Genomic DNA, 21656 nt, shown 5'->3' with positions numbered 1-21656 from the left:
CAGCCATTGGAAGAGGAGAACGGCTGGCTTTTTAAAGTGTGAGGTGTTCTCTTCCTAAGGGTTCCGGTGAGATGGCTGCGGGCTGGATCAGGTGGCTTGGTGGTCTGCATCCAGCCCGCTGGCAGCTCCTTGTCCACCCCTGCCCTAAAGGACAGTATCCCTAACAATGCAGCAACATAGTTACCTTGCCAGAGCTCAGGACCCCAAGCTTGTAGTTTCAGTGACTTAAAAAAAGAGAAAGGGGGGGAAAAGAAATGTAAGTAGGTATTCAGAAAGGTGTGTGTTGGACTGAATAAAGGTGATAATATTTCTGTTCTTTTCAGTCATTATACATTAGTTCTTACTGTGTAAGCTGAACAGACTAATCATTCCTCTCATGAAAGTCCGTGGAGTGACTCCCATTAATTTCAGTGGAATTTGAACGAAGTTCTTTGTATATATTTCACTGTTAACACCCTTTCAGTTGAATGTAACATACTGCTAGTGAAATGTTGGCTCAGAAAGTGCTGTAGTGTGTGCAGTCCTCTAGATAGCCACAGGTACAGTACAGGCAGTGGTCAGGCATGCCTTACCCATACTGCCCATCAACCATATTTCAGCAGGGACTGTAGAGGTCTCCTCTAGGGGGACAGAAGGTAGCTAGCACACATCTTTTGTATACTTCTCAGCTGTTTCTCAGACAATCTAAATTCTGTTCTGGGTAATATCAGATAAAACATGCCTGTGAAGAAGTCATCTATACTCAGGTCTGTCTTCTGCACTTTTATGAGCAGTCCAGCTATATACTTCTGTATTCGCTATGCTGCATATAAAGCATGTGGTGGTGCAGTTACAATGGGGTTTGGAGTTTTTTTTGAGAGAGTTTGGGATGAACATATTATACATAGATGGTGAAGCTAGTCATATCACGTATATAAGCTTCGGAAGCAGTGAAAAATACCTAAACAACTTCTATTTGCACAAAAATATTGCAATTTTATATTATAGAGACTTTGCAATCTAGGCTGGAAATAATGCGAGTTATCCCAGGGGAATAAATTCTCTGTTCCAAGTGGTATGAAGTTCCCATTCCCAGCCCTAATAGATCACATGGTGTTGGGCATATTAGGAGTGCTGGAATGAGTATTGCCTGGCCTTTGCACCATTGATATTTAAAGTGGGGTGGGGAATTTTGTATTTTGAAGAAGTGACAGACTCATCATGTAAATTGACTTTTTTGAAAAGGTGACCTGAAGCTCCTGAGAGGCCTGGAATAATGTAAGTCATTCCGGGAGAGACTAGAGTGCTGGAACAGTTTTTATAGTGGTGGTGCTGCATTACCTGCCACATCCCTAGTTCCAGCACCTATGGGCAGAGATGAAGCACAGTTCAAAGTGAAGAAGGTGCATGATAAATGTAGTGTCGTGCATGGATATCAGAACATTAGGATTACAGAACTATAGGACTGGAAAGGAACCTCAAGAGGTCATCAATTCCAGCTTTCTGTGCTGAGACAGGACCATGTTAATGTAGACCATCCCTGGTAGGTTTTTGTCCAACCTGTTCTTAAAAACCTTCGATTCCACCACCTCCCCTGGAAGCCCATTCCAGAATTGTGCTGCCTTTATTGTTTGATCACTTTTCCTAATATTTAACTTAATCTCCCTTGCTGCAGATTATAAACCCAATGCTTCTTGTTATAAGCAAACATGCACATGGAGAACAAATGATTTTCCCGTCATCTTTATAACAGTCCTTATCATATATTTGAAGACTGTTATCAGGTCTTCCCTCAGTCTGAGGACTACACATGCCCCATTTTTTAAACTTTTCCTCTTACGTCAGTGTAACAGGGAGCACTCACCTCTCGTATGTGCCCTCTAGCTGAGTGCATGTGCCAGTTTCATTTGTGGTGGCTCTTTATTGACTCAGCCCTCCAGCCGAGTCACACACAGTCTGTATGTGAAATAAAACAAAGCAAACCCTTCTGTGCTAGAAATCCAATAGGGGCCTCTCTTGGTGCCCTCTGAAATGTCTCACTCTACTTGTCCCCACTCTGGAATAGACTGCTACCCCTGGGCTCTTTCTTGGTGGGAATGCCTTTGTTCTTTCTGGACATAGCTCTTCAGTTGGGTCACTATAATTCAGTTTCCCCAGCTGTGGTTTCTCACTGTCCAGGCCACTGCCCCGAGTGGCTCATGGTGGGGAGAGACTTAGGCCCATTCCCTCCTCTCGGTTCCTGTTCAGGGATCCTGTAGATAGAAGCTTTCTGCAATGACCCTTTAAATAACAGTTGTGTTACTATAATTTCCTGTGCCTCCTCCCCATGGCTCCAGCACATTCTTTATCCTTACCTCAGGCCTGTCTTGGTGGAGTCCCTGCTCTCAGCCTCCAGCACCATCTGCTCTCCTGCAGCTCTAGCAAGGAACAACCCCCTGTAATTGTGCAGCTCCTATGCTAGTCTGCTGATTGACTCTGTCCCATACATCCTCTCCAGGCAGCTCAGAGGACATCTCTACTGTCCTTTTCTGGGGTGGAGTGTGACAGAACCACAAGGCCTCCAGCACCGGGGCTTGGGGCCTAGCCATTGCATCAGTCAAGTTTTTTTAAACATTTTGTCACTTCTGTTGCTCTCTTCTGGACTCTCTCCAATGTATTCACATCTTTCCTTAAGTGTGACATCCAGAAATGAACACAATACAATAGCAGAGGCCTCACTAGTGAAGAGCAGAGCAGAATAATTACGTACCATGTCTGTCTGTCTTCTGACATTCCTGTTAAAACACACAAGATTGATATTTACCTTTTTTGCAACTGTATCACATTATTGACTGATTTAATTTGTGGTCCACTCTAACCCTCAGAATCTTTTCAACAATGTTACCAGCTAGAAAATGATTCCCCATTTGTAGTGGTGCATTTGATTTTTTCCTTCCTGAATGTACTGCTTTGTAGTGTCTTTATAGAATTTCACCTTGTTGATTTCAAACCAATTATCTAATTTGTCAAGATTGTTTTGCATTCTAATCTAGCCTTCCAAAGTGCTTACAACATCCCCTTCCCACTAGCTTGGTGTCTTCTGGAAATTTTATAAGCAAATTCTCCACTGCATTATCCAAATCATTAATACAAACTGACTTCTGCAGGATCTCACTAGGTTCTTATGAGAATGGCATGTGGAAGTATGTCAGCAGACTTATAAAATCAAGGTATATCATATCTATTGTTTCCCCCCAATTCTCTAGGCCACTTGCCAGGATATGGGGTTATACACATATATGGAATATACACTGTACAAATACTCGACATCTACTCAGTCTCAGTTCCTTCCATGTACCTTTCTGAGCATGAAGGTTCAGAGAGGCAAAACTGACAGTAGCTTTGGTTTGTTTCAATGATCTATTTAACAGCTAGTTGTTATTGAATGAGTTAAACCCTTCCTCCTTTTCAGATGAGGGTGACTGAAGTGTTTGCAAAACTGTGGGGTTACCAGAAACACACACTGTTTCTCCAGATGGGCCTGATTGCACTGACTGATGCCATATTCACTTATGCAGCTCTTGCTTTGTTACTAAGTTTCTCTGAGTTTTGTGGAGATCATTGGTGTTTTAATGGGATAGTTATATTTTTTATACAGTGCCGATCTCCCCCAATTGATCTCCAAAAGGCTATATAGATGTGGCATTCTTACTTTAGATAGAGAGGGGGATTGCAGAATTCCCTGTTCTTCTTTGTATTTAATGTAGAGAATACTACAGATGTTGAAGTAATGTTACTTAGCTGATCATGGCAACTGGCAAGTGTTTGTAACCACTGTTTATACGTACAGAGCTCCATTCTCTCATCCCTGAAATGCATTCACTTTTCAGTGAGGGGAACGGGTACTGTAGCACAATAGGAGAGGGAAGAGAAACCTCCTTCAAGGCCATTATGGAAATCCCCTATTATGAAAAGCACCCTGGAATTTGTAACATCGTTTGTAGATTAAATAGCATTAGCTACAATACTTCAGGGAGGTTGTGAGCATACATTAATAGTAAAACAATATGAACATTAATATCTCACCAAATTATTTGGGCAACAAAATGGCAAATGAAACTTAACGTTGAGAAATGTAAAGTAATGCACATTGGAAAAAATAATCCCATCTATACGTACAATATGATGGGGACTAATTTGGCTACAACTACTCAAGACAGAGATCTTGGAGTCATTGTGGATAGTTCTCTGAAAACATTGACTTGGTGTGCAGCGGCAGTCAAAAAAGCAAATAAAATGTTAGAAAACATTAAAAAAGGATAGAGAATAAGACAAAAAATATCTTATTGCCTCTATGTAAAACCATGGTATGCCCACATTTTGAATACTGCGTACAGATGTGGTTGCCTCATCTCAAAAAAGATATATTGGCATTAGAAAAGGTTCAGAAAGGGGCAATAGAAATGATATGGGGTTTGGAACGGGTCCCATATGAAGAAAGATTAAAAAAACTTGGACTTTTCAGTTTAGAAAAGAGGAGACTAAGGGGGGATATGACAGAGGCCTATAAAATCATGACTGGTGTGGAAAAAGTGAATAAGGAAAAGTTATTTACTTATTCCCACAATATAAGATCTAGGGGTCACCAAATGAAATTAATAGGTTGCAGGTTAAAAACAAATAAAAGGAAGTTTTTCTTCACTTAGCACACAGTCAACCTCTGAAACTCCTTGCCAGAGGATGTGGTAAAGGCTGGGACTTTAACAGGGTTCAAAAAAGAGCTAGACTGATTCATGGAGGTTAGGTCCATCAATGCTTATTAGCCAGAATGGGTAGGAATGGTGTCCCTAACCTCTGTTTGTCTGGAAATGGGTGACAGGGGAGGGATCACATGAGGATTACCTGTTATGATCCCTCCCTCTGGAGTATCTGGTGTTGGCCACTGTCAGCAGACAGGATACTGGGCTAGATGGATCAGTGGTTTGTCCCAGTATGGCTGTTCTTATGTTCTTATGAAAAACTATGAAGTATTTATTAATATTACAGAAGGTGTCCCCTGCAGCTTGGAGGAGCAGAGAGCTGTACTTGGTAGGGGAAAACAAACATCCCAATAATTATCTGAGTTTTGCTGCCTAGCACAGAATCCCAGAGAATCCTAAACTAGCAGATATAGGACACAAAGAGAGGGGTTAAATAGTAGTTGAACCTTTATTGGGAGTAGGGAGTGGTGCATACTTTGTTAGATTAATTTAAATGTGAACCCAAGCGGGGAGAGTTGCTAGTCAACCATTCATCAGTCACTTCTCTCAGATAGTACAAGAGATTGTATGCAGTTTGTGAATTTTGCAAACTGTACATGTACAGTGTGACATCCTGCCACGAGATGAGACTGTTAGCACTGCCCACACCTCTTTCAAATTTCCTACCCCAAAGCTGACCTGATTGGAGGTGTGCTCACATGTACTGTACAAGGTTACTCATCTCAAAAATAGTCTTTGAGCCAGATTCAGCACCTTCTTTACACTGCCCAGTTGCACACACTGACTGTAAAGGGGGGCAGGTTTCCAACCGGAGGATGCCCACAGCACAGCAGCAGCTAATTCCAGTAGCTATAACTCTCCACTGTCCCCCTTGCAGTCCCTGGCGTAGGAAAATGCTGAGAGGCAATGGGATATAAGGGGAAGTTGTCCATAGGCAGTTGAGTAAAGCTGCCATAAATTAGAGTAGTCCTGGAGGCTGCTCTGACTTATGCCAGAGACTTTGTTGTTCCCCAGGGTAGCTTAGAATCTGGGAGGTGCACAGGTGAATTAAGCCATTCCAATTCTGGGCTGTACCTCTCTGGTCCTATGCGTGTATCATGATAGGAAATGTCTTTCCCACATTCTTCTCAGAGTCAAACAAGAGTGCCAGTACATTATGTATCAGTTTTGCAGTAAGCCAAAGGCCCATGATGGAAGGTGCCCCATTGAGGTAGTTCAGCAGGTGTTATCTTCATTTACCTGGTGGGAAAAAATAAGACACAAAGAGGAGGCAATTTGCTTAAAGGAGGTCAGATGGCCTTTAAACCTGTGGTTTTAAAGAATTAGGTTTGGGATTGCATATAAATGATGATCTAGTGGTCAAAGGATCTGGGAAACAGGACTCTTGAGTGCTAAGCCTAGTTCTGGCATTGATTTACAGCAGGCCCGGGCAAATAATGGCCCGTGGGCCAGATCCAGCCCACAGAGGCAACGGGGAGCCCTGGGCAAGCTCTTTTGCTTGCCCTGCAGCACCACACGCCACTCAGAAATGAGGCTGCCAGGCCCTGTTTCTGTTTCAAAACTGGAGGAGAAGGGGGAAAGCTTCAGGAGCTGCCCCCACCCCCAGCACAATCTTATTGGTCAGTTTCTGGCCAGAAACTGGCTAATGGGAGCTGCCTGTTTGAATAACAGGCAACCAAGAAATACCACACCCCCTCTCCTCCACTCAGTTATTCACACAAGCACATGGTCAGGCAAGCTGGCTGGCTGGCTGGGAAACATTTTAAGCTCTGGAAGCCTTAGCTCGGCAGTCAGGCTGGTTTGGCTGCTGACTGGTAAGTCTCCTGGCTAGAACCTGCCTTTAGCACCCTAGCCCCTCCCTTCCCCAACCCTTTGCCCTCCCCCCCCAATCAATGTACCCAAACCGTCTGCCCCCCCTCTTGCACCATACCCCCTCTCAGATCTGGCACCCCAGTCTCCTGCCCCAGATCACAACCCCCTCCTACTCTAGGTCACATCCCAGACTTCTGCACTCCAGTCTCCTGCCCTAGATCTCAACTGCCTCCTTCACCAAACTCCCTCCAAGACTCCATTCAAGTGACTTTTCAAGTCCTTTTTTAATTTTTCACTTTGAATATTTCTAGTCTTTTGAAATTACACCAAAAAATGACATTTTGGAGGATGCAGAATCACTGGACATATAGTGGAAAAAAGTCACACTGCTTTGTATTGAACATGAGCCATTGAGGCAGCCATATCTAGATCTCCCCTCATGAAAGATGTTAGTCTATAAGGTGCCACAGGACTCCTCAAAGCTTTTGCAGATTCAGACTAACACAGCTACCCCTCTGATACTTGACCTCTTGAACGATAGCATCTTCTAGTTACTACTAACCTCAGCTGTATTGGAACTGATGACCTAGAATTGAAGGGTTACAACTTTGCTACCAATCTCCTGAGCAGTTCAGTCTTCCAAAACAAATCTACTTGTTTGGAGTGAGGGGTGGGTTAAGGATGATATGTAAGAATGGTCTTTTGCCAAGGAAATTGTACATTCACCACAAGCTCTCCAATCAGCCTGCCATATTACTTTTACTTATTTGAAAATAAAGTAGATTTTGGTCAAACAATTGTCTCTGGATTAAGACTGCAGGCTTCTGTATTTGAGTCTGGCCAGTATCAATTAATTTATTGTAGTCCCAAAAATGGAAGCGAAAAAGCTCCATTTAGAAAGCTGTTTCCTGCAAAGATTTCTGGAGGGGAGGGAGGGCCTGTTCAAACTAACTCAAAGCTCTCAGAGATTGGCAGGGTGTAAAAGCAGGTTGGCAGTCTCAGCCACCTTGGCCCTTGGGGGAATGTCTTGCACATGTCTCTGAGAACAGGTCTGTACAAGCGGCTGAACAGTGTTGGATGTGAAGCCTGTCCAGGCACATAGATCTTTTTGAGAAGCACAATGAAGGTTACATTTGTGTTGGCTGCGTTCCTTGTTCATAGAAGAGGAAAGGCAAAAGACCTCAGGCTAGCTCTGGGTGGTAGTTGTTTCAACTTGAAGACATGTAGCTGCCTGACAACCGCATATTTTTGTGTTTTGTTTTGTTTTTCTTCCTGTGGAACTTTTATTAATTTTTTGTGATTATTTTTAAGCACTTTGGCACAGACTTGCATCCAGTCTCTGCCTTTCCAGCAGGCTTTTGAAGTGGAATTGCATAACTCTGTACTTTTCTTTATAAAGCAGAATAAATTGGAGCTAAATACAGTGGCCAGTTGGCTGTTTTGAAAAGTTTTGAACTGTCTGAAAAGTTCCTTAGTTTCTTCCCTCTTCTATTTATACCCAGTGAAGCCCAGTGGCTCTAAGTAACCTGTGCCACTTTGAGTTGCCTAGTTGAAAGAAAAGAGCAAAGAAAGTTAGGTGGATGAGAGGTGATAGTAAAGTAGGAGTTCCAACTTCCCTCATAGAAGTTTAATAAGATCAATTTCCGGAAGCAGCCTTAGGCAAAGTGCCCTGAATGCTAGACCTCCACTGTGTCAGAACAGTTCCTTTAGAAGTTACTTGTTATGCATTGTTTCTCAGCTATTGGACTGTCTCATCTACATTTTTAATCTTGATGAGACACAGCTGAAAACACACAAAGATAAAACTCAGCTCAGACAAGATGGGTAGTGCTTGTGGGGAGAAGAAACATTTGAATTGTTTTTTGTTGTTTTATGGGGGCCTGCAATTAGGGTTGCCAGATGGGCTCCCAAAAAATACTGAACACTGCAAAAAAACACTGCCACAAACACACATGCTATGTTTAATACTTAACTTTATTATAAACAGTCTTCATCCTACACCATCTCTATGTAAAGAGGCTTCGAAGTAATTGTGCAAATGTGCATGCTCTTTTCATTGTTTTCTATTCCTCTAAAGCTAAGGCTATAGAAGAATTTAGAAGAACTCCTTTTTATCCTGCAGCTGAAATGATTGTAGAGAACTCCCAGCATGATCGTGCCCCGCCTCCCAGCCACTTCCCCTGCCCCCACTAGGCTTCTGAGCTTCTGACATGCCCAGAGCAGTGAATGCGGCCCTGCCTCCCAGGTGGGACTCCCAAGCAGGGAGGCAGAGCCATGATCGGCGCTGGGAGCCTGTGATTGCGCAGAAGCCTGGCAGGGGTGGGAGGAGTGGTTGGGAGTCCCAGCCACTCTCCCCGCCTCTGCCAGGCATCTGCGCAATCACAGGCTCCTAGCGCCAATCGTAGCCTCACCTTCCAGACGCTCCCCCATCCCACGCCAGGCTTTGGTCTGGTGCGCAGCCAGAAAAATCAGAAGATACTGGACACTGCATGTGTCCGGTATTTTCTGATTTTTTTTTACTGTACAGAGAGCGCAAATACCGGGCTGTCCAGTAGAATACCGGACATCTGGCAACCCTACCTGCAGTTCAGGGAGTTACACCCATTTCTGGGGAGACAGGTTTAGAATTTGAGGGTAACTCTCTTGCCAGCTCTAAACCTGGAGACTCCTGCTTTTTCGATGGTCAGGAGTGGCTATTGTTTGTCACATCTAAAAACATCCACCTGATTCTCTCAGCTGTTGGCCTCACCAGAATTACTCAAGCCTCTATCACATCTAGGTAAGACTGCTGTAATGCATTCTTTATTAGGCTTTCCTTTAAACTTACCTGTCAATACAGCATATAAAAAGATTGCTGTATTAAGCCCTTTCAAATCTGGGCCTTCATTAAGCAAAGCACTGAAGCACATGCTTAATTTTGAGTATGTGATTAGTCCCATTGACTTCAAGGGCTTGCCCTTCTGTCTAGTTTTTTAGTTGATGGTCTGTCAGGATTGTTCATATTTTTTATTTTTGGTGTGTGTAATGTTTAGATGATGTCTCCTATAATTGCTTCAAGATAATATATCATTACATAGTAATATAGTGTCAAAATGCAGATGCACCATGTGAAAATTCAGCTCCATGTCATAAAAACTGGGATTGTCCTTTAGATTTCAAGAATTGTGGTGACACTGTTTGAGAAGGAATTGGGTACCATATGCAATGAGCCTGGGGGGGGGCTGGGCAGAGATTAGGTACAAGATTTGGTGGATACCTGGGAGGAGAGAACTGAGCTGTTGTGGTGAAGCAAAGACTTTGTTGCTTTGAGTTTGGACAGGATGAACATCTGTTTTTTCTGCTGTGTATTTGGGAGCCAAGAGAGATTTTAAATTTCCTGAGAATATGAAGGATCTAAAACCCTATTTTTGTAAATGTGCATGCACATTTAGACCTGATTCTCTAGAACATATCTGCCCCAAACACACTTTTTCTGAGATATCTGAACTCTAACATAAGAGTAGAGGCTGAAGAAGTGAAGATTAACTTGGTGTAAACACAAAAGCTTGTCTCATTCACCAACAGAAGTTGGTCCAATACAATATATTTTGTCACCCACGTTGTCCTTCTAATGGTAGAAGCTGTTGGTCACATAAATCTGGTTTCCCCTTTGGCAGTGTGACTTGCCAACATCATAACTCTGTGCCCTTGAGTTTTTTCAGTAAAGCTCTAGGCTGATGCTTAGTTGTTCTGATAGATACTTCAACTCTGTTTCTCTCTTTCTGTGTCCCTTCTTCATTCCAAAGAAAGTGCTGATATATTTTTTGAAAGGCTGCTAAGATGGTGGTTTACAGTAAGTCCGAGGAGAAACTTTTTATCTGTGGCAAGTGGCTACTAATCCTGACTCTATCTGAAGAAAGGCTAGAGGTGGAGGAAATGCTAATCCAGTGTCTGAGTTCTGTGTCATCGGTAAATATCCCTTTTCCCTGGGTGCCTGGACTAGCTAGGATACACATGCTCCTCTTGTACAGAGGCTGATGCTAGTCATCATTGCAGTTAAAAAAAAAAAAAAAAACACACCACAACAAAAAACAAAATCTGCAACATGTTCTGGGCTGAAGTTCTCATCAATCTTTGAATTGTGCCCCACCTCTGTTTTGTCACCACTCCATCTTTCCATTTCTAAAACGAGTGCTGGTCCCATCTGGCTTTGTGCTGTTTCCTTTTCTGCTTTGTGCACATTCCTTCCATCAGAATCTAGACAATGGTGATCATTGTTTAAGTCCATTTATAAACAGTACTGACTATATTTGAATGTGGCATATTAAAAGCTCTTAGCTCTAGAGCAAGGAAGAGGTGCCTCTGTAGGTACAGGCATGGCGAATGTTAAATAGGGACAAAATTGAAATGCTGGGGATTAAAAAAAGTTTGTGTTTCCCCTCTCCAGCATGCTGAGTCAGCATCCTCTCTTTGCAGACTGACTGTCACTTGTACCACTTCATCTCTTACTGCAGTGTGGAGTGCAGTAAAAAAAAAACCCACTAAAAACATGCACTGGTGAAGAACAGAGTTATTGTAGATTTTTGTTTGTGTTTTTCTGCTTGCTCTTCCAGTTTGACAGGAAGCCTTTAATAAGAGCTTTCCTAAATGGTGCTTCATGGGAAATTTTATTCTGTTCTCTTTACAAACAGACATTTCATGAGAGGTTTTTTGCCCCCCTTTCAGTACATTCCAAAAGGCTTTATACCTCCACTGGTTACTGATTGATGGCTCTGTGCTGAACTCCCTTTAATTTTGCAATAAACCAACAAGGAGGCTGAGACCACAAGTTTACAGAGAATGACTTATTTACTTAACTACATTTACAAGGATGACAAAGTCAGATTTAGTAGTTTCAGTGTGGTCCTTGGAAGGGCAGGAGGAGTACTTGAGGAATTATGCTGTATAAATAACCAAACAAAAAATAGCTTGCTTATTCTTCCATGTAAAAGCAGTTGTATTTCAATTCCCAGGCCAACTTACTCCCAGACTCTGCGGAGATTTTAAATTTACAATAGCTGTTCACTAAGGTTATATTCAAACTTGGGTTCCTGAGCTGAGGCACCTAAAAAAGTTTTCCCATTTTTCTGACTTGCTCAGAGAACACCAGCCATTGCTTAAGTCAGATAATTGGAAGAGTTCCTGTTGACATGGTGAGCTGTGTAAGTGTTGCCAAAGCATAAGGAAGAGATGTGCATTTCAGTTATCTTACAGGTAGATAAGATTCATCAAAGATATGGCTACACTCTTTTGGAGCTTGATACCCTATGTTCCCGTTTACAATGGCAGCACCGCTAAAAAAGCATGAAAATTATTTAGAAGCCAAAATATTTCTTAAACTATACTTTAGACACTCAAATTTGTAAAATTTGCCTTTGTTGTCCCACAGTTTCCCTATATCTGTAATAGAGAATTGTGAATTATTTCTGTAACAACTTAGTTGTTCATAGCGCTTTACAGATACAATAGGAAGGAAGATGTGGACCATGCCCCAAGGAGTGTAGACTCTAATACTAATACAGTATGATGCTATTAATACTTAGCTTTCTTATGGGAGAAACAAATTGTAAAGTATTTTCAGATATTAAGAAGTTCAAACTTTTGCAAGAAACAGCTTTGTCATTTGAATAGATCTAAATAAACATTTCAGTAGTATTTGCTATCTAATCATGTTTTGCCGCTTCAACTGTAAATTTTCAGTTGTTAAACTGTTAGCTGTGCTGATCAAAATTGGCCGTGCTCAAAGGTTAAAGGGCAGTGGTTCACTGAACTCAGCAGGAGAGTGAGACAAGTTTTCAGCAGCGCTGACCTATCCAACTGACCTTTTTAGTTCAGTTTTAGTTGCAGAGGGTGTTTTCTATTCATGTACAGTCATTGGCTGGGGAAGCCCCTCACTTTGATTTTACCATGAACAGGGAACAGAAAAATATAACACAACCCATCACCTATTTCAGATATCTGGGGTTAGCTGGAGCTGGAGGAGGGGAGGTGGTGTTTCCTGCTCCTTTGCTCTGTAATGATTACTCTAATAAGAATGAGAGAGAGCTTTGTGCGGTTAATTGATACCAGACAATAGGATCTCTCATGCATTAAAATGTTGCATAACAGATTTCTCACTGTTGAAAGCTCTGTTGGAAGATAATGGACTAGTAATTTGAGTTGTGCCTCTTAAAGTTGAAGCCAGGGCTGCATGGTCTGAGGTTCATTATGTGTCAGGAGAGCCCACAACAAAAGGTACTGACTCTTCCTTTACCTTCTTGGGCTGTGATCCTGGCAAGTCTAGGGTGACCATATCTCCCTATGATGAATAGGAGACACCTGGTAAAATTACTTGTATTCAAGCGAGCTCAACTGCAATCAATAATGAAAATGTTCAAATTAACATAGAGTTGACTGAGCTCTTCTTAAAAAGAAATACGGTATGGTTGCATTCTTTTTTTCTTTACCCTATCTCTAAGGCTTTAGGGTTCACACAGGGAGGGGTGACACACCCACACTCACCTTCCCACACACACTTGGGCAGAGATTACAGACACTCACAACCAGTGTTTGCCTCTGACTGGGCGGAGCTGATTAATCATCTGTGAAGCTGTGCTGCTGGGCAGCTTAGAGGGAACACTGCTCACAACCCAATACACCTTTATCACATGCTCCTCCATGCCTGGCTGGGTCCCCAGCATGGACTCACCTCTCCTGCTACTGCATCTTCCTAAGGCAACATGTCCACAAGGCACACAGGGTCACATGCCCACCCACCTCAGCTACCTCCTGTCTCCTGGTTACAGCACAGGCAGGATGCATTGTGCATCAGGGCCCAGGGAACCTGACTCCAGGGGCTTCAGCAAACATGACCAAAGGGGTGCTCAGCAGAGGAGGGGGCTTAGGCAATGGAGCAGCCCCATGCTCCCCAAGACAGGACCCAGGATGGGGGTGAGGCATGGGTGAAGAGGACGCTAAGCCACTGCTTTAGGGGTTGCTCTGGAGCTTGCAGATTTGGGGCATGAACAGGCTAGAAATCTCTTCCTCCTCTTTCCCCTTCTGCCCCCTCCCCCGTCAACCAGAGCTTAGCTGGGGCAGTGTTGTGCAGGGCTTTGGCACACGGAGAGTCTGGCTTCTCCTGGCCAGCACCCAGGACTGGAGGGTCTTGGGCTTTCCCAGGTTACCAACGCAGCCAGAGGCTGTTGGAGAGTTGAGCGCTCTGACCAGGTTCTGGTTCTCCACATAGCGCTGGAGACGAGTTGCCCTGCTGAGGAGGAGCAGCAGGACTAGGGATGGAGAAGAAGGGTCAAAGCAGGGGGAGGGACAGCCAGAGAGGAAGCATGTAAAGGGCCAAGAGTGACCAGCAAAGGGAATGGATACATAATCAGCTGCCCCCTGACACCTGTCCACACTCACCAGCCACTGCAGCTCTCAGCCAGCGCTAGCTGGAAATGGGATGGGGATGGGGCCTTGCTGGCCAAGAGCTAGCGTACAGCAGGGGCTGCCTTGATGTGGGGAGGTGCAAGCTCCTCATGCACTGCATTTTTCCTTGCCACCAGCCTTGCACACTCACTTTCAAAATCAGCCACTGAACTTCTCTTCCCCCACTCACCACTCGTGGGCAGGCAGCTGCCGTGCAGGACCCACCAATACTGAGTTGTATGAGGGAATAGAAAAAATGGGAGAATTTGGTTTTTTTTAAAGAAAAAGTCGGGACACTTGAAAAAGGGATTAAATATGGGACAGTCCCTTTAAAAATGGAACATCTGGTCACCCTAGGTAAGTCTCATGAACAACAGAGTAAAATAACATCTATATTTGGATGGGGATTGCCAAGGAAAATTTCACAAAGTCATATGGTGACTCAGTGGCCAGCATTTCCCCTCAAATTAGGTCTGAATCTGTGTTCCAGCGTGCTGTTAGGAGGCACTGCATAGTTAGAGATGGCATCTTGCAGGGAAGAAATATAACAGATGAAAGAGGGAAAGCCTGACCTTTCCAGCTTTCTATTGTATAAAGCCTTTATGTCTAGTCCTGGTGATTAGTGAAATATTGGACTGTATAGTCAGACCAGCATTAGGTTGTGTGGGCTCTGTCTGTAGTACTGTGTGTGCCTTTCCCTGTCTGTAAGTGTGACACCGCATTGGGACAGAATGGCCATGTCTCACCATCCTTCCTTTCTCTATCTCAATCTGTCCTTCTCCTCAGGCTGTGGGGAAGGAAACAACTGTCTGTGCGGGTCAGTAGCTGCTGGTGAATTATTTATATGGATTAGAAGGGGAAGACAAAATGCACTTTTTAAGAAGTGAAGATGACACTGAGAAAATTTAATACGTGTTGTGGCCTGCTGGTGCCAGAATAAAGTGGGGGTGGCATTCTGGATATTGCATTAGATGAGTCTGTGTGCTAAGGGATCCCTAGAGACGTGAAGCCTCTTGTGGCTGCCACTGTTTACATATGAGATATTCTGCTGTACCAGAGTCCTATCTTAGAAATGTAAAACTTCTTACTATCTCCAGTAGTTATATGTGGGTATATTATTCTGCGTTTTGTTTAAACTCATTAGCATTATTTGAAGCTCTGCATTTTCAGAAATGTCCTCTAATTCTGGGAGCCTCATTTCTTTTTGCTGCCCAAATGGAAGCATTTTGGGGCAGGTTGTCATCCTTTGCTGAGCACCCATAATTCCAGTTGAAGCCAAAAAGAGCTAAGAGTACTCAGCTTTGAAAATCAGGGTCAGGCTAGGGAAGCGGAGAACTCAGGATTGTAGCATTGGTTGATGTCATTGGATATACACAGCTATAACTAAGGATAGACATTGCAGGCAGTGGTGTTTCACAAGTGGATCTGAAGCAGAATTTGTTTCTACATTTGGTACATAGTTACCAATTCTGTTAATTTATGCTTGAGCTAGAGTAGAATTACAGCTCTCTCCCAGCTCTGTTAGGCCAAGCAGAGTAAAGAATAGTGTCACTTTATTTTCCCCCTCACAGAAATAAGCTTTCTGAATACACTGGGGCTCCAAAAAGCATCCTTATTCATGGCACTAATTAAGTACTTGCTCAATCACCATTGAAATCAGTGGAATTTGAGCACATGCTTAGTTGCCATCCTGAATCAAAGCCAGATTAGCTGAGTAAAAATGGGCCATTTTTACAGTCCCTTTCCAGCTACTTGATGATCTGTTCAGAGAGAATTTAAAAAACAATGAATAGTCCTGCAGTACCTTAGACTAAAAAGAGTTCAGAGAGATACTGAACTCTTATCTCATGGAAGGCAGAATTAGAGTTGGCTGGTTTATAAAGTGAAGGGCAAAGAGCATTACAGTCCTCCATCCAAAACAGTTCCACAAGATTCCTTGACGTGGGGAGAGGTGAACAATCTGAAAGATACAGTCCAATTATGCAATTACTAGTTTTCTCTCAGTTTGAAGACCATAGAGCAGTGTTTCTTAAACTTTTTAAGACTGAGGAACACCAAAGAATATTTTTTTTTAATGAGGAACACCCACACATCTTGTCCCTTGAACACCAAACGACACTTTTATTGACAACGACAATATTCGCTCACTGCCCAATGATAATTTAAGCATCTTTTTAATTATCTTTTGAAAAGTGGAACATCTTTTTTAATTTAAGTATCCCAAACTTAACCTGTCAATCACTATCCCTTAAATAAAAAAAAAGTTGTCCGACAAATAAGGAACATTATATCTGGTCCCTTCAGCTGACCTGGGTAACAAGTAAGGATTAAAGGCAGCGGTGCAAAGATCTGGTTGGGATGGCGGCTCTAGGGCAGTTCTCTCCCCTGGCAGGCAAGATCCCCAGACCAGCAATGGAGACAGCCAATCAGAGCTGGCCCTGCTGCTGACCCTGCAATGCTTCTCCCCTCTGGCAAGGGGCGCAACCAAGGAGCAGAGCTTTCCCAGGCGATTGCAAGCCGGGCACAGAAGCACATGAGGAGGAACGCAGGTAGCCCCGCCTCATTTCCAGCCGCGTCACCGCTGCGTCACCACTCGCTCACCTCTTCCACACTTTGCACCACCCGTTGCGGCTCTAGTGGCTATAATTTTTCCTCAAACCGTCGTGGCACACCTATGAATTCTCTGCGGTACACCAGTGTTCTGCAGAACACAGTTTAAGAAACAAGGCTGTAGAGTCCATTGGAAGGGGAGGGATATAATATCAGATATCTCTAGTTTTAAATAAATCTTCAATGCAGTAGCCTTTTTCTCAGATATATGATATAAACTTTATACTGTGCCATCTTATTTTGTTTATCTTGGCCCAGGTTTGGGCTGACTGCATCACACATGGTGCCTTTGACACTTATGAGTAATGTGGTCAGTGCAAACTTGTGCCAGTATAAACATTATACTAACCAAAATGCATATATACATCTTGCAAATATTTATTTAATTTATGATATTTCAACTCATCATTGCAGTTTCCTTTTCTAGCTGTATAATGTTGATGTGAAATCTATTCTATCCCTCCCTTTATATTCGCCTCTGTTTACTTGGAGTTTTCTATAAGCTTCTACTAGGCTTGTGCCTTGGGCTCTGCGTTATTGTTTGAATTGAGGTTTGTGCTATTATAATCATAAAATGTTTCCAGGAGCCCGACTCTTCTGCCTTGATTAGCTTATTTTCTATTGGCTGTCTGAGTTACATGCTCTATGTTGAGGGTCTTTTGCTAACAGTGGCAATTAGTGCCGTGTACCAGATTGTTACTTGAAAGTCTGAATTCTGGAGTTTCTGTATGACTGACGGGTATAAGAGGCAGGGGACGGTAATGCCATCCCAAACTGCCAGCGCGGCCCTGCCCAAAATCCTCCTTCGGTCCCTCCCCCCCATTGGTGCATCTGCCTCAAGGCTGTCTGGGATTTAGCCCTTTCAAGGTTGGAGCTATGCCGCCAGTTCTCCAGGGGCCAGGGAAGGCTAGGGCCATGTGTCTCCTGCCCTCCTTTTCACCAGTGCTCCGGCCAGGGAGGACTGGGGCTTCACGCTGCCCATCTTCTCTTTCCCCCTGCTCTGGCCAGAGGCAGGGAAGACTGGAGTCATGTGCTGACCACCCTTCCCCCATACTCTGACAGGAGCCAGGGAAGGCTGGGGTCATGCACTGTTTGCTCTCTCCCCTCCTGTGCTCTGGCCAGGGCCAGCTTGATCCATGTGCCTCCCACTGTGCTCCCAAGGTGAGGGGTGGCCTGCCCCGAAAGTGGGAGGAGGAGCTTTGCAGCCAGAGGGCCCTGGATGGCAGGAATGGGGCCTTGGGTGGAAGAGATGGGGCTGGGAGTTTGCCTCCCTGAGCCCTATGTTCACCTGTTGCCCATGGATTTCTTTGTTGTAATAAATTTTCATGATAAGCCTTAACCCCAGTCCTGCAAACACACAGGGGCATAACTTTCATGATTATTCCCACTGTAGAAGATCCACAGTAGGAATGTGAATGACTAGTCAACTGTCCGATAAGTAAATGCTTATTGGATAGTCAACACGCTAGTTGACTAGTCGCTTCCCCTCCCCCCCATAGTGCCTCTATCACTGTGCCTTTCTTCACTGTGTCAGCTTGAGCTGACACTCTGGTCGAGTAATCTCAATGGAAATATGCATGGAGTCAGGTTATTTACATATGCGACTATTAGCAGATTTGGGTCCTTAGACCTGTAGCTTTACTTAGTCTCCAAGAATGGGGATCAAGTCTCACTAGTGGTTCTAGGGGAATGGTATTCATTTACACTACCACCAAGCGATTACACTGCAGTAGATCCAAACTTACCCATTTAGACTCCATGTATAGTTGGCAATATGTGTTTGTACTTGTTTGTTTCTGTCTTTTATTAGAAAAAATAATCGAGCTTTGAATTTATGCTGTTAATAGTTCATCACCTCAGCAAGAGGAATTAATATTTGTAATAGTGCTAGATAAATGCTAACTTTATGGTGATTATGAGGATGATCAATACCATAATTATTAATAATAATAATAATAATAATTAATAATTAATATAAATAATACCTCTTGAATCAGTAAAACATGTCAGCAAACCTTATGATAGCCGGCTAACTTTTGACATCTGGAGTTCTGCCTATCTCTGGTCAATATGGAAATAAGATGGACATTAGTTTTTCTCATAGTGCTGTATTTCAGTACTCTGTTCCTGTTATGGATCAGAACAAGGAGTTCCAGAGGCCACATGCACATATATGTGGGACTCCTACTACGAGGCAAAGAGCTGCCAGAGGGAGAGCGTCAGTGGTCCTCCTGAGTTTGAAAGGTGACTTGGCTGCATCAGAAAATGACAAGCAATAGGAGGTGCTAGAGTGGGAAACTACTTGCAACATCACTTCTCTGAGACAATACCCCATTACAGTCTCTTGAAAAACAAACATATTGCTATACAGGATGGGTAATATTTTGTCTGAGTAACTTTGAAAGTCTCTTCAGTTTGCTGTTTTTTCTACTGTGTCTTTGGCAAGCTACTGCAATTAGCTCCAAGTTTTTTAGGAGAAATGGATTTGATGAAGGTCAGAGGATGGAGTTATCTGTCTGTCTGTCTGTCTTTGTACATTCTAGTCCTCACCTGGGCTGCTGTCTGCCCTTCAGCAGCTATAATAATTCATTTTTTCTCCTGTTTGCAGGTTATCTTGACAAATCAGATTACCACACGGCTGAACAATGGCCTTGATGTCCAGGCAAACATAGTGTCTCCAGCTGATGACTTGTGCCTGTTTGAAGGTAGGAGTTCAATTCTATCACAGCTGAAACTGGATACTGACACAAATCCTCACTGTCACTTGCAGTTGCCTGTAAATATTTGGGAGCACATGGGCTTGCGGTTATCAAGCTTAGCATAAAATATAGCCAGAATTCAAAAACATTTTTAAGCTTCTTTGTAAGTTGCATCATGATAACCAAAAGATTATATTTAATATGGGCCACAAAGACATTTTCAATGTTCACTTCTATAGTATTTTCCTCTAGTGTCTTTTATGCATAATTAGCCATGTGTGCTAGGTTTTCCCCTGTCCTCTGCCGCCATTGTGAAAGGGACGATACTGACTATACTGTCTAGAGCAATCTGCAAAATTGGTATTTCCAGATCTCCCTCCCTACTATGGTCAGAGCAGATAAAGCCATGAGAACAGTTTTAATTAATAATAATCAACCGATCTGGAGCAGCCCAGAATTAGGGAGCTACCCTGTAGGGTTGGTAGTACCAGTTTTTCACCTCTGTTTGGCCTTTGACTCCTGTTTTTGTGCCATAATCTGGTCTTACTGTATATTTTAGAAATTTTGTGCATTTGTCTGTCAGTTTGTTCAAGGGCTCCTCCTAAACAGTAAGAGCTAGAACCACTAAATTTGGTATGTAGCTTCCTCTTATCATAACTTAAAGCAAGGACAAGGTTTGGTTGTGACAGGACAATGGGATATGCATGGAATGTGATTGTTTCCCATCACATGGAAAAGGAGGGATATGCTAGAAGAGACAGTTGTACCCCAAAATGACCTCAGAGCGACAGCAAGTGCCTCATCCCAGGGGGGCAGCTTCTGCCCACCATGTGGCTCCCACTGCCCTGGGCCACCCCCCAGGGAGAAGCCAGCAGGTGGTCTGCAAAGCTCCCCTCCCACCTAAGGCCTGCCTCAGGGCATAGAAGCCAGCAGGCAGCCTGTGCGTTGCCTCTGGGCTAGTCCCTGGGAAGGAAAAGCTAGTGGGACGGCTACGTGGCCCTCCCTTGTCCAAGACTAGCCCCAGCTCAAAGGAGCTGGTGGGCAGGCTTTGCGCTCCTTTCCCCCCAGGCCACTTTAGCACACTTTGGCAAACTTTAAAAAAATACAAAATGTCATTGAACTATATTTTATTTTTTAATTTTACTTTTTATTTTGCCGGCAGTTCTCATTGCCAATGAGTTATCTGGGTGTAAAATAGGAAATTAGCCATTTAATAAACATCTTCCACCAGCCTCCCCATATTGTTTATTGATTTCATAATCCAGTGTCCATGACATCATCATTCACAGTCATACTAATGAAAACAAAGGATTGCAATAGCAGAATCAGGAAGGAGGAGGAGCCTGACTGGAAAGGAGAATTTATTCTGTTTATATTCTTACAAAGATCCTTGTAACTGCCAGTGATTGGTGGGAGGGCATGTGGGGGAGGGAAGGACAGCCAAGAAAATAAGACAATTATTCATAGTTTAGATAAAATGCTGTAATTTATAAAATTTGCCTGAGTTTGGCAGGCTGTTCAAAGTCTTGGTTTTCAAACTCCATACAGGGCTCTTTGTTTAGGGATGTTGCTGGGCTGGTTTTCTGTCAGGCAGGTGTAGAGAGCATTCAGGCTGAAACACAAATGCCAAAGTCAACTCCTGATGGAGGCAATCTCCAGAGTGATTCTCGAGGAAATAAAGTCAGCAGTGTCTCTTGTTACAGGCTGGTACTGTACATGCTACTCCTGAATTATTTTTTAACTTTGTATCCGTAACGTGATCGTCTCTGAAAAACTAATTATATGTCAGAAAATGGAGCCAAAAGGCTCCTCCATCTGTCCAGGTTGGATATGGGACACAATGGAGCATATCCGATTTGCAGTACCTCTTAGGTAATCAGATTAATATCTCCCGAATGGAATTTACCCTTTTGATACAGAGCCTTTCATGTGCCTCTCTTCATGGCTCACATTTTGATGAAGCTCCATGAACTTTTAGTAATTTCCCTGAAATCTATGTGCAGGACGTCTGCACTCACTTGCGAAGTTCTTGGTACTTGTATCAATTAAATATGTTTCTGGCACTCTCTTAATGACATGCTCTCCCCTGAGTGAAAAACTGCTCCAAAATCTGAGGTCATTTGTTTAATTTAAAAGCAAAGGTTACGGAACAACAATTTCAGGCTTCACCAGCCAAGCCCCTGTGGCTTTGAAGGGGGAAAAAATCTAATAAATGTGATGTCTTATGCACAAAATGAATTAACTATTGTGTTGCATTTAAAATGATATCAGATTTCAGGCAGGTTCCTTCTCTTCTTCCCCTCTTCTCTCCAGTCCTTGCTCGTCTTTTCATTTTAATTCCTTCTCCACTTATTAAGTTTTTTGACTTCTTGCCTGGTTTTGTCGCTCGCTGTTGTTC

General features: G+C 43.3%; 1 protein-coding gene across 3 annotated transcripts in view; it reads left to right on the top strand.

Moving 5' to 3' along the window:
- Positions 1-21656, top strand: part of RAD51B (RAD51 paralog B) — a 625639-nt gene that overhangs the window by 282575 nt on the left and 321408 nt on the right. For all 3 annotated transcript variants that reach the window (XR_016349667.1, XM_075927356.2, XM_089778529.1), the window contains one exon: positions 19168-19264. Coding sequence is in view for 2 of the 3 variants with exons in the window: in XM_075927356.2 (XP_075783471.2) it covers positions 19168-19264 (97 nt within the window). In the remaining variant the exon portion in view is untranslated. The remainder of the gene's footprint in view (positions 1-19167; positions 19265-21656) is intronic.

The sequence above is a fragment of the Pelodiscus sinensis genome, chromosome 5 (assembly GCF_052426305.1).
Source record: "Pelodiscus sinensis isolate ZL-2025 chromosome 5, ASM5242630v1, whole genome shotgun sequence".
Lineage (NCBI taxonomy): Eukaryota > Metazoa > Chordata > Testudines > Trionychidae > Pelodiscus > Pelodiscus sinensis.
Note: the sequence above shows the minus strand (reverse complement) of the source record. Positions and strands in the feature narration are given on the sequence as shown.